This window comes from Leptonychotes weddellii, chromosome 2 (assembly GCF_054177405.1).
Source record: "Leptonychotes weddellii isolate Sample4059 chromosome 2, ASM5417740v2, whole genome shotgun sequence".
Lineage (NCBI taxonomy): Eukaryota > Metazoa > Chordata > Mammalia > Carnivora > Phocidae > Leptonychotes > Leptonychotes weddellii.
The window spans coordinates 31,946,630-31,958,939 of record NC_138370.1 but is presented as its reverse complement, the minus strand read 5'-3'; the positions used below and the strand labels follow the sequence as shown (position 1 = coordinate 31,958,939).

At 57.2% G+C, this 12,310-nt stretch overlaps 1 protein-coding gene across 1 annotated transcript; it reads left to right on the top strand.

The window, feature by feature from the left end:
* Positions 1-899: 899 nt before the first annotated feature.
* NKX6-3 (NK6 homeobox 3) lies at positions 900-4,982 on the top strand. The gene is made up of 3 exons (XM_006746033.2): positions 900-1,281; positions 3,241-3,410; positions 4,743-4,982. Exons 1-3 carry the CDS (start codon positions 900-902, stop codon positions 4,980-4,982), a joined length of 792 nt encoding a protein of 263 aa, XP_006746096.1.
* The last annotated feature ends 7,328 nt before the right edge of the window (positions 4,983-12,310 follow it).

Sequence of the window (12,310 nt, the reverse complement as noted above, 5' to 3'; positions counted from 1 at the left end):
ACAGAGATCCACATCCCCAGCCCCCACCCCCCAGCCAAAGCCCAGCCTCCCCACTTACCCATCCCAGCTCGGAGGAAGAGAAGCATCCACACTCAGACACCATACTCCCCCACTGGCTTGGGTATCTGCACATAAAGGGGTCTGCGCACCCCAGGACAGCGACCCTGACCCTGGCCTCCTCACCCTCAGGGGAGCGGCTGCCTCAGGAGCCTCCAGGGGGCCCCAGGTACCCACCTTTCCCTAGATGCTGGGCTTGGGAGACCAGGAGCTGGTAGACGCTCTGAGAATGAACAGAGCCTCCAGAGCTCATTCTCTCTCTTCTCTCTCTCTTCTCCCTCCCTCTCTCTCTCTCTCTCTCATACACACACACACACACACACACACACACACCCTGGCTGATTTTACAGTCAATCTTTCAAAGTGCAATTTGTCTTGGAAAGCCAATGTGAGGCCTGTGTGGGTTTCGACCAATGGTGCCGCGCCTCTCACAGCTCAGCCAGTCTCCGGTCTGTATTCTAATGGGCCATATCTTTATCAGGGAAATGTTGCTTCTCTGAACTTAAAACTTCTCATGGAGGGCCCCCAGACTCACAGGCAGAGGAGGGGTCTGAGCTGAGACGTGGGGAGCCGCCCTTCTCCAGGACGGACAGGGAGAGAGCAAGGGGCGCTGGTGAGGCCTCTCACCTGCCCCAGGAGCACCTGACTTCCAAGCCGCTGACGTAGGTGCTGGTCCCCGGGCCAGGGCCGGGCCGGATGCCTTAGGTAGGAGGGCAGTCTGGGGCTCGGGCCGCTTTTGACCCTCCAAACCTGCCATGGGCTTCTGGGTCAGAGCTCGGGGTCTCTGGCTTTAGGGGCCTGGATTTGGGCTTCTCACCTTCCCTCACCCTGACCCGAGGATCATGGAGTCCAACCTGCAGGGGACGTTCCTGCTGAACAACACGCCACTGGCTCAGTTCTCGGAGATGAAGGCCCCCGTGTGCCAGTACTCGGTGCAGAACTCCTTCTACAAGCTCAGCCCTCCGGGGCTGGGCCCCCAGCTGGCCGCCGGGACCCCCCACGGGATCACAGACATCCTGAGCAGGCCCGTGGCCACGCCGAACAGCAGCCTCCTCTCCAGCTACCCCCACGTGGCAGGCTTTGGTGGACTCGGCTCCCAGGGGGTCTACTATGGACCGCAGGTGGCGAATTTTCCCAAGGCTGGCAATGAGTACCCGCCCCGGACCCGGAACTGCTGGGCGGACACGGGCCAGGACTGGCGAGGCGGGCGCCAATGCGGCAACAGTGAGTACAGGGCAAGGCTCCATACCCCCCTGGTCCCCCGCAGGATCAGGGGAGGAGGAGGTGGGGGAAGGGAGGGGAGGGCTCCCAGGGTGGTGCGTACCTGCCGTCCACCTCTCCTCAGCCACCATCAGACACCTGGGTCCATGGCTCACCGTGGCGCACGACTGACTTCTGCCCTCCCGGGCCCGCCCCAGCTCTGCCTGGACAGATGTCTTGCCCCTCACCCCTCGCCCTTATCAGTGGCTGCCTCAGCTGCCCTGCTAGAAACCCCGGAGGTCTCCAGGTCGGGTGAAGATGCCATAACCTACATTTGCCCTCCGTAGGGTCCGCCTGGCAGATTAGCTTCCTTCTCCCACTCAGAGCCCATGTCACTTCTTCCTCCAAAGCAGGCAAATGCTGTCCCCAGTGAGAAGTTGCCACAGCGTCACCTTCCCAGGGAGACCCACTCATGCCCTGACACCCTTCAGGGCCACCAAATGCACTCCGACCCCATCTTGGTCCCGCCTGCGATCAGGGGGGCGGCCGTCCACCATCCTCCTCGGGGCTCACGGCAGCAGGAGCAGCGACAACTGCCCGGCCCCCGGGAGCAGCTGCCGAGTCAAGTCAGACTCGGCCCTACTTGTTGGGGGGGGTCTCCCTACCCCACCATGCCCAAACCTGTTTTCAGAGAACGGGTGAGGGGTCCCCAGGATGCCAGTCGGAGCCCGGAGGAGGCGGCAGGACATGCACGGGCCCGTGAGGCTCCCCTGGGAGGCAGGGAGGTGACAGTGGCCGCAGGAGCCCTCCCTGTGCCACGGAAGCCCGGCCAGGACCAGGCAGGGGCAGAGACGGAGGGAACTTCCGCTCCTCTCGGACCTTGGGGCTGCCCCACCGCAGTAGGGGCTTGGCGCCCACCAAGGAAACCCCAAAACACATCTACCTCCCCATGTGCTGCACTGTTCCGGGGGGTCACACCGCCTGACAGCCCCCCCTCACTCAGCCTGAGCATGGCGAGCTCCACGTGGGTGAAGACCTCATCTCTTGGAACTGGCTTTGGGAGTGCTTTAGGCCTCAGTCTCTCCCACCTCCATCTCCCCCTCCCCCCAGCACACACACTCTCTCCACGCCCCTACTCTTCAATCCCAAGTGCACAGCCACACACAGGAAAATATCCAAGTCGGTGGCTGAATTAACACAAAGGGAGAGAGGACTGCGGATGACAGTCTCTTGGGAAGCTTCTTCCCCACCCAGTGCCTCAGTTTCCTTACCTGTAACATGAGGAGACGGAACACGGGCTGTTGGGCTGTGCTGACCAAGGCCCAACAGGTGGGCCTTCTGCCTCCCCGGAGCCCTGCCGCTCTCCAGCCCGGCTCCTGCCTGAGCGGCTGCCCTAGCTGGGCAGGGAGCAGGGGGCAGGGCCCGAGCCTCTATGTGCAGACTGTCCCGTGTGGTTGAGGCCACATGACTTCTAGGCCTGGTGACAAGGGAGAGCAGTAACTTGGGGCCTAAAGCTCTGGTTTTCTCAGAAACCTGGAAAATGGGATCCCAAGAACGAGGGATTAGGCAGGGGAGGAATTCCCAGACCCCTTGGGGCCCTGACAGTTGGTGGAAGGTACCTAGGCTGTGTCTTGGTGAGAAAACCGAGAAGAACCTCCTGCCGGCCCTGGAGGGAAGGCAGCATCACTGAGTAGTGAAAACATTACAGAGAGAAGGAGACCGGGGCAGGCTGCAAGCGCCCTCTGCCCCTAAGTAGCTCTCCCCTGGGGCAGGGGCCCTCTCGGGGTCCCTGTCCATCCAAACGTGGCAGAGGTCACAGTCACTACTGTCAGATCACCAGGAATGCTGCTTGTTAGCGGAGTCACGATGCCCCCACCATCTCAGGGGCTTCTCTGTAGGAGGGAGCTCGCCCAGTGGGAGATGCAGGACAGGGCTAGCACCCCCACTCCTGCCGCTAACCACACACTTTCTTCCTCCCGCCAGCCCCGGATCCCCTGAGCGACAGCATCCACAAGAAGAAGCACACCCGGCCCACCTTCACGGGACACCAGATCTTTGCCCTGGAGAAGACCTTTGAGCAGACCAAGTACTTGGCTGGCCCTGAGAGGGCACGGCTGGCATACTCCCTGGGGATGACTGAGTCACAGGTCAAGGTGAGTTTGTGCGGGGAGAAGGGGTCTGCCCTGCAGGGAGCAGCCTTCCAGGGGAAGAAAGGTGGCTCTCAGCGGGAGGCTGTCCTGCCCACCGCACCCCAGAGGTGACGATAATGACCATAACCAAAAAGATGGCTGTCAATACTGCTCTCTGTTTTGAGAACCTTGAGTGAAGGAGCTCATTTAAGCCTCCCAGCAATCTGGAGGTGGGGATTCTTACCCATTTCACATTGGAAGGAACAATCTCAGCTGAGCCTCTTGCTCAACGTCACCTGGCTGGTAAGTGCAGAGTTGGGGCTCAAAGCCAGATCTGTGGGGCACCCACCTAATGCCTTCCCCTCCTCTGCACAGTGTTGGCCAGAAATTTCCAGGGCTGGTAGCAGCCTCTGGCCCAGATCAGGAGTCAGTCTCGGGGCCACGTCAGAACTGGATTTATAGGTTTGTTGCTTCAGCTGGCAGGAGGAGCCGGCCTTGGTTTGCCAATAAGGTGGAGATAACACCTCCTTCCAAGTCCACCCAAAATGAAGCTCGGACGGGATATGGGGGGCAGGCAGACTCCAAGGGGCATGCAAGGGCCATGCTCACACTGCCTGTCACCCAGCTTGCAGTCAGTGAACAGGCTTCTCCCTCCAGGCTCTCAGAGGCCACCGTGATGCTAGATCTCTCCTGAGAGGCTTTGGGTGGAGGGCCCCCCCAAAGAAAGCTATGCCCGAACTGCCCAGCTCTGTGACATGCTGACAGGTTTAAGGGTAGGAGAGGGAAGCACAGGGGCAGGTTGGGACCCACGTCTGGGCTCCGATAGCATCACCAGCCACCTACCTCTGCAGCTTCCGGGTCTGCTGAATGGAAGTGGAAGGAAGCCACGGGCCCTCTTACCTGTTTTTCTGCCTCTTTAGGTACTTTTCCGCATTCATCAACTATCTTAAGCAACGAAAATACGTTATTTTTATAATTAGGGGGAAATTATTCATGAAGTTCAGTGAAGGTCCATGAAGCTAAAGGGACGACTCTTGAGCACCTACTGAGTTCCCTCACCTGGGCATTCCAGCATCTTCCATCCAAGTGCCCCGGGTGGCAAAAGAGAAGATCCACCGCAAGGAGGGCTATAGCTAAGCAGAAAGGGCTGCTTACACGCATTCGTTTCTATTTTACCCACCCCACCCCCCCGCGCCGCCCAAATGGTGTGAATATTACAACCTGGTCTATCACTGAGCCATTTATTTTGCTAGAAAAATAAGGATCGAGTGTCCTTGCCGCCCAGTGGAGTCACCCTCCTGAAGGGGGTCCTGTGTGTGCTGTGCGCGCACGAGCCTCAGCCTCCTTCCCACCCAGGTGTGGTTCCAGAACCGAAGGACCAAGTGGCGAAAGAAGAGCGCCCTGGAGCCCTCGTCCTCCACGCCCCGGGCGCCGGGCGGCGCGGGCGCGGGCGGGGAGCGCGCGGCCTCGGAGAACGAGGACGACGAGTACAACAAGCCGCTAGACCCCGACTCGGACGACGAGAAGATCCGGCTGCTACTCCGCAAGCACCGCGCCGCCTTCTCGGTGCTCAGCCTGGGCGCGCACAGCGTCTGACGCGCGCCCCGGTCCCCCCACCCTCGTCCCCGCCCCCCGTCCCCGCCGCGCCCCGCCTGCGGCCCCTCCCCTGCCCCGCCCGGGGGTCCGGGGCCCCCCCTCGCCCCCCCGGAGGCGGAGGAGGAGGAGGAGGTGGAGGGTGGAGGGAGGAGGGAGGAGGGAGCAAGGGGGGGAGGGCCCCTCGCGGCCTGAGACCGGGCACCCTGTCGGCTGTCCCGCGCCTCTGGGGCCCAGGCCTGGCCCTGCCCGCTCTGCAAACGCCTGAGTGCCCAGGTAGATGAAAATGACCAGGCTCTGCGACCAGGAAAGTGGCTGTGGGGTCCCACACGTGCCACTGTGAGCCAGCTGTTGCAGGGGGGCCCACCCCCAGGGAGGCAGTTGGCCGGGGCAGAGGTCGCCCTTCTGCTCTCGGAGCTGGGAGACCGGGGTGCTGGGTCCAGGTGGGCTCCTGGCTGACTGCAGGAGAAACGAGGGCATGACCAGGTACCCTTCTCCGACCTGGGCGCAGGAAGGATCCCACTGGAGGGGCCAGAACTAACTACAGAACCCCGACTGGAGGAAATCCACCTCAGGGAGGGGAAGAGGGCCCCAGCGAAGGAGAAACGCTCCTGACACCCTAACTCCAGGATCACACCCCTGGAGGGCCAAGTCCTCCTGGCCCCCTTTCTCCACTCTGCCCTCAGCGGGGATTCCCCCAGAATAGGAAGAGACAAGACCCCCTGCCCAACTCCACCTGGCTGGGAAAGAGGGAGGCTGGAGGCAGAGGCAGAGAAAAGATGAGAGAATCCGGGGGGCCGATGCTGCTACCCCCCAGAGCCGCCCACCTGGGTTTCCCTTGGTGCTGATACAAGGACAAGGTCACCCGGAGAGAGGGGACCTCAGACTGGGGTGCCCACACCGGAAGTGAGGAGGCCCCTGCGGGGACCTCCAACTGGGGTTCTCCAAATGGGGTGCCCACTGGTGGGGTGGCATTTTTCAGCCCAGGTGACTCATAGAGGCGGGCAGGTGGGAGGGGCGGGGGAGGCGGGTGGGGGCTGGCTAGAGGAATGCAGCCCAAAAGGGACGAAGCGTTTGCCCATCTTTACTGGCTTTGAAAATATAAAGAGTAAAAATAAAAGTCCCAGAAACCTCCCCAAGGCTCCTGTCTTTATGTGACCCTGGCTGAGGAATCCCAGCCATGCGGGCTGTGAGGGGCCCTCTGAGGGCAGGCCTCTCCGCTCCCAGGGTGGGGGTCTGAGCTCTGGGAGTCTGGAAACCCTGCCTCACACTGGTCACTTTGAAATCTCATGGGTCAATGCCAGGCACTGTCATAGGTGCTGAGAAACCCAAGACTTGAATGGGGTTCCTGACCTCCCGGAATTCATAGCCTAGTGGGAAAAAGGTCCATTTGGGGAACTAGGTACCATAAAGAAAAGATTAGGGGGGACAGAAATAAAAGCACTAACATTAACTGAACACCCCCCCCCCCACTAAATTCTCCCACGTGGAAGGCCTGGATGACCTTACTTGACCTCACAAGGAACTTAAGAGGTAGGTGTTATGCTCGTTGCCTGGTTGAGGGAACCTGGGCTCAGAAGGTACCTAAGGCAAGTCCCAGAAGTGGGAAGGCGAGCAAGCCGAGAGTGAATTCCAAGGCTCCACATCCATTTGCCCCAGGAGCAGCCCCTCAAAGCCTTTTCTGTAAAATGAGAGGCCAAAACGAGGTGTGCTTTCAGGAGCCTTCCAACTTGAATGATCCATGCAAACACCAGCACGGCCGGAGTCCCCTTTGCCGTCCCAAGTCCTTCAGTTTGTCCCTTGGGCCCCCAGGGCAGGAGACTCTGGCCTGGGGAACCCGCCTGGAGGGGAAGCAAGGGTAGGAGAAGACTCCAGCTGGGGCCGCTTGGAAACTGAGGCACCAACCTTTCATAATAACCCTAGTGGACCCAGAGGACAGGAGTGACTGACAAGAAAACATAGAATGCTTTTAATCCAAAACAATGCCCACACTCAGTCTCTCTGGAGGTCAAGTGGGAAGGAGACAGAAGACAGCTTGTAAGAACAGAGCGCCATCTCTGGAAACTCCTGGCCACAGGCTGCACTGAAGAGCCCTCCGCTGACACATGGGGCCTGAGGTGGAGGGGGGGGGCGCCTGCAGCCATGCTGCTGCAGGCGGGACAACAGCCTGGGAGCACCCGAGGAGTCACTCAGCACAGCCCCCCAAGACGAAAAACCTCTGTGGGCTCTGGGAGCCAGGAGCTGCCCGGTGTCCCCGGAGCACTTTGAGGAGAGCATGGGGCTTGCAGGCCGGGAGGAGGCAGCGAACATAATCCACGTGCCAAGTCATGAAGCAGGTCTGGAGGAGGAGGCCAGTGACCCCCCAAATTGAGCTTGTTTCCTTCTTTTGTAAGCGTATTATAGTCCCAACTGCTCTCGTAGAGCTGTAACTCTTGCATGTCTCATTCAAGTCGTTTGGGGTCAGTATTAAATCAAGCTTGGGGGAAGTTTTTCCCTGGGGAGACATTTGCTGAGCTAAACAAACTCTTCTCCAGTCTCCACGTTCTGGGACACCTGCCATTGGAACCTGTGGCTCAAAGACTCCATCTTCCCCACCGTCTCGTCTACCTCCCTCCGGCTCTCATGGGCAGCCTGAGCACGGGTGCCCAGCCAGCCAGAGTTCCTGGCCCTCACTCACTCTCCCGGAGGGAAGAGCCCCGGTGAACGGCCCAGATTCCCGAGGGTAATCGGAATAAGTCTTGTTCTCAGCAGATGCGCACCTGGGTGCGTATGCATGTGTGTATGTGTGTGCACACCTGTGTGCGCGCGTGTGTGTGTTGCTGGGGAGAGCTCAAGGCTATGCCACTTCATCTATCATAAAGAAATCATAAGCCCTAGACATTTTATGCCTGATTATAAAAAGAATTTCTTGTACGTCCTGAATTCAACAAAAATCCAAAGTTATTTTGGAAATTTGTGCTTCTTGCGACTCCTCTCCTAGCACACCGCAAACTTTTCAGGGGTGAGACGAGGGGGAAGAAATTAAATCCTGTGTTCCCAATAGCCACAGAGTCCTGCTCTGATGGGCAGCCCAGTAGGCTCTGACAGGCAGGCACAAATTCTGGGCCACAGCCCTCGTATCTGTGGCTGCCAGTGTTAGAAGGACACAGGACTCGTCCCAGTGGGCTGGGGGCAAGTACGGGGATGGCAGTGTCTTACCAGGTTGAGGACGGCCACGTCCTGATCGCGACAATTGAAGAGGAGACGGGGTACTGGAATTCCACTTCTGGCAACCCCTCCCCATACTCAGGCCCCCTCTAGGGGTTGAAGCTGGACACCAGTTGACCCGAGCCTTTTCCCGCAGCACAGCGTGGAGGACTGTATTCAGTTGCCTCCTGGCTCCACCGCCCTGTGGCCTGGGCTGGTTACTCAGCCGCTGAGCCTCAGTATACCCATCTGGGGACAGGAAAAATTGCACAGACCTCGTGGGGCTCTGTGAGATCAGAGCTAATGAGTGTGCCCGGCACATGCAGACACCCGACCTGCTGCATGATCCGAAGAGGACTTCGAGGCTCTGAGTCCTCACGTCGCCAGCGAGTAGCTGGGTCAGGTGACCAAGTTAGTTAATCCAGTTTCCTCATCGGTAAAATGAGGCTGACGTCGCCCTCCGCAAGACGGAGAAGGTGAAAGGAAATCGCGTGCAATGAACAGACCTGCGTGGGCACTTATTATGAGGATGCTGCCGCCCTCCCCCTCCTCCCCAAGTTCATGGCTTCAAGGAGCGCCTGAGCCAGTGCTGCACAGTTCTCCACCACGGACCCGCTCCCGGCTCCGGTCAGGCATTCGGCCCCGGCCGGTCACCTGCTCTCCGGGCGGCGGTGGAGGGACTCGCGTGGGACCCGGGTCGTTTACCTGACTCCCCGGCAGGCCGCTACCGGACGTGGAGGGCTGAGTGCAGCCTGCAGATGTGTTTCTTCCGGGCCGACTGTGCTTCTGTAGACACGTTAGCTGGGGCAGGGAGGGGTCCCCACCTCTTCCCGGCACGTCTGCCTGCCTGCCCCGGGGCGGCTGGATCTGTCGCTTCTGCACGGAGGCCTTGCTACTCTAGGACCTGATCTGGGCACCAGCAGCGGCCTCACCCGGGAACTCGTCGGAAACACGGACCCGCGGGCCCCATCCAGAATCTGCGTGTAACCGGATGCCCGTCCGGCTCCCAGGCACAGCACGCACCGTGTGAGAGGGGCCGGGCCGGGTGTGGCTGTGTGAATGCGCAGGCAGCACTTCTCTTCTCGGAGCACAGAGGGTGGGCTCGATCAAACGTTGTTCAGGGGATGCAGTTGAGGGTAGGTACAGTCATAGCATTTGTGACCACGGAAAACACAGCTGGGACCCGATTGTGAGCAACATTGTTCAAAGTCTCGAGGACAAGAAAGTAGCTACCACGGGCCTGCACTGCTCTCCCAGGTGGCCGGAGCCCCTCGGCTGCAAGACCAGAGGCAGAGGCCCAGAGCCTAGGTGCGAGGTGGCCAGTGTACGCAGCGGTCCACGAGGAGAAAGAGGAATTCCAGAGCCTAGCCTTCTGTGGGCGTTTGGCAATAGGACTGAAAACCTGACGTAGGTCAGAGGTCTTTGAAGACAGCACTGTGGTTCCTGTTCATAACGATGTCCCAGAGCCATCAGAAAGACTAAACCCCATCCTTTGTCTTCTGCATAAGATGGCGGAAGAGGATATTTTAGAAGGATTTTCATTGGGAAATGATTTTGCTTAGAACAGTTCACTCTCTGATGATGCTCAGATAAACCAAACGGTACCAAATAAAAGAAATGTGCTGTTCTGGCTATCAGATCATGTCATTTCAACTTGGTGCAGAGGTTGGGTTGGGAGTTTACAGAGGAATTTTGTACAAACCTGTGGTGGGAAGGACTTCCATTGTTCGGGAGGCAGAGGTCATGGGAAGGAGGCTAAGGGAATCCCTATGGTCACCTTGTCTCCAGGCCAAGAGCTTTGGCATCAGGCCAGGAAGCCAAAGAGGCATTCATCTGTTCCCTATACTGCAGAAGAAGACCCCAGAGCCTTCTATGAAAGGGACTCCTTCCAAATGCTTTACTTACACCCACTCATTTGTCTTCTAACAGCCATGTACGATTTAGTATCCCCATTTTCCGGATAAAGAAACTGAGGCAGAGAAACGAACTGATAGGAGTCTGATCCCAAGTCCATGGATACGCAATAGTGATTCTGCTTGACTTCAGAATCATGCTCTGTCCTCCATTCATTAAACACTCACGGGGCCATGCCCTGTTCCAGGGGCTTCTCTCATCTCACTGTCAAAAAAACCTTACATGAAATAAGCACCATTATGATACCCATTTTATAGCCAAGGACACTGGGGACACAGAGAAGTTAAGTAACTTGCCCTACGTCACACAGCTTAACCCAGTCTGACTCTGGAGCTTCCATTTTTAACTACCATAAAAGGGGAAAGAGAGAGGGGCCATTTGAATTAGGTCTGGGCTGTGAACTGTTTAAAAAGAAAATTAGGATTATATGTGTTCATAAATTAAAATCCATGCCGTCAACATTTGAGATCTGCTTTTTGCCTGGCACTGTGCTTGTTGCTGGGCATCTGAACAGAGAACAAGCTCCCTACCCTCCTGATGCTCACAGTCTAGAAGGAGACCAGCTGCCAAGAAAGAAGGGGAACACAATGCTATTGTGAGGAACGTCTTCACAGGGAACAGAGGGACCCCCCAGGAGGCAGTGGTTAAGGATTAGAGAGCATTTAATTGATGGCAATGTACACTAACAAAAATGCAATTCCCCGTTGATCCACGTGATACCGTATCTCATCAAAAGCAGTATATCCTGTATCGTATAAGGAGCACTATAGAATAAAGGCAACCTTCACTCGTGAGAGTCACTGTGTCTATATGACCTAAACATTAGAATTTACAGAGTTTGAATGAAAAGCAATGACTGAATGCTCATTTGAAACGATAATACCATACTCACTACGGCCTTCCATACACTTTCACGCACATTCTTTCGTGGGGTTTTTTTTTTTTTTTATGTACGCACATTCTTTCATTTGATTCTCTGACAGACTGGTCATTGGATTTTATCCCCAATTTGCATATGTGGAAACCAAGATCTATGCAAGTTCAAAACTCCTTGTCTTCTAAGTCCAGGCTGCGTCTCTCCGCGGACGTGTAAAGACGTGAAAGCTACAGAGGACACAAGAGGACCAGATGAAGTCCTCTAATCAAAGACACACTGATCAAATGCGTTGTAGCACACGACTCCGGCGAACAGCGTTTCTCTTGGTGTGGTCTACGCTGCTTTGCCGTTGACCGCCAGTGTCTCCGGGAGGAGCAGATATGCCACAGCCAGAGAAGATGTTCACTGAGGCAGTTGCTCCAGCTTGCCTGACCTATGATTTGTCAGGCATACAGACCCCCAGGGCCCCTCCGGATCTGCGGACTCAGCTGGGCGAGGGCTGCCCCTGGAATGTGTCTGGGGAAAAGTGCCCAGGGCACTGGAGTGGACAAATTTGGCAAATAGTGATTTTAGAAGCCCACATTTTGGTTCTCCCTGCCGGATCTGGACTTGTTCACAATGACCTGCATTGTGGGTTCTGTAGGGTTTCCTTCCTCCCCAGGTGACAAAGATTCAAATAGTCAGGGAAGGCAGCAGGGATGGAAGCAAAGCTGCAAAGGGTCTGGATCTTCTTCCCAACGAAGGATGGAGAGATGGTAGGACGCTTCCGGTCTCCTGCTGCCGAATCCGCTCTGGGGCTGTGATACTTGCGAAAAGGTCTAATATAGTCCATCCTTCAAGGGCTCCGGGGAGAGACCCTGCTCTAACAGATTTGCTAAACCACTGCCACTGTGTTCTGGAAAAGAAAGCAACGTTGGGCTTGCGGTTCTAAGACTGCTTTAGCTGGGACCATCACATGCCAAGGTGGAAGGAGCCAGCGCAAGCGGGGTCTGCGGGCGAGGTGCAGGATAACTGTAAAGTACAGTGCCTTGCTCAGTGAATGGCAGCTTCTACACTCACTGAGTAGTAAAAGGGTGCAGTGCGCGTCTGTGGTTTGGGCTGGCCTGCCACTGATCCTTGCCTTTTTCTGGTAAGGCTACCCTGATTTTTCTAGGGAAAAACAACCCTCCTGCCTCATTCGATTGATCTAGTTTGGGCGGGCTGACCCCACCCCCAGGCATACATGACTGACACAGTCCTAAGCCAATCAGCGAATGCCACCTCTCCGCTCGTGTGATGGATCGGTTCTGGGATTGGCCTGAGGCTCAATTGCAGCCAGTGAGCAAGGACCAGGTTGGCCTCAGGGCTACCTGTC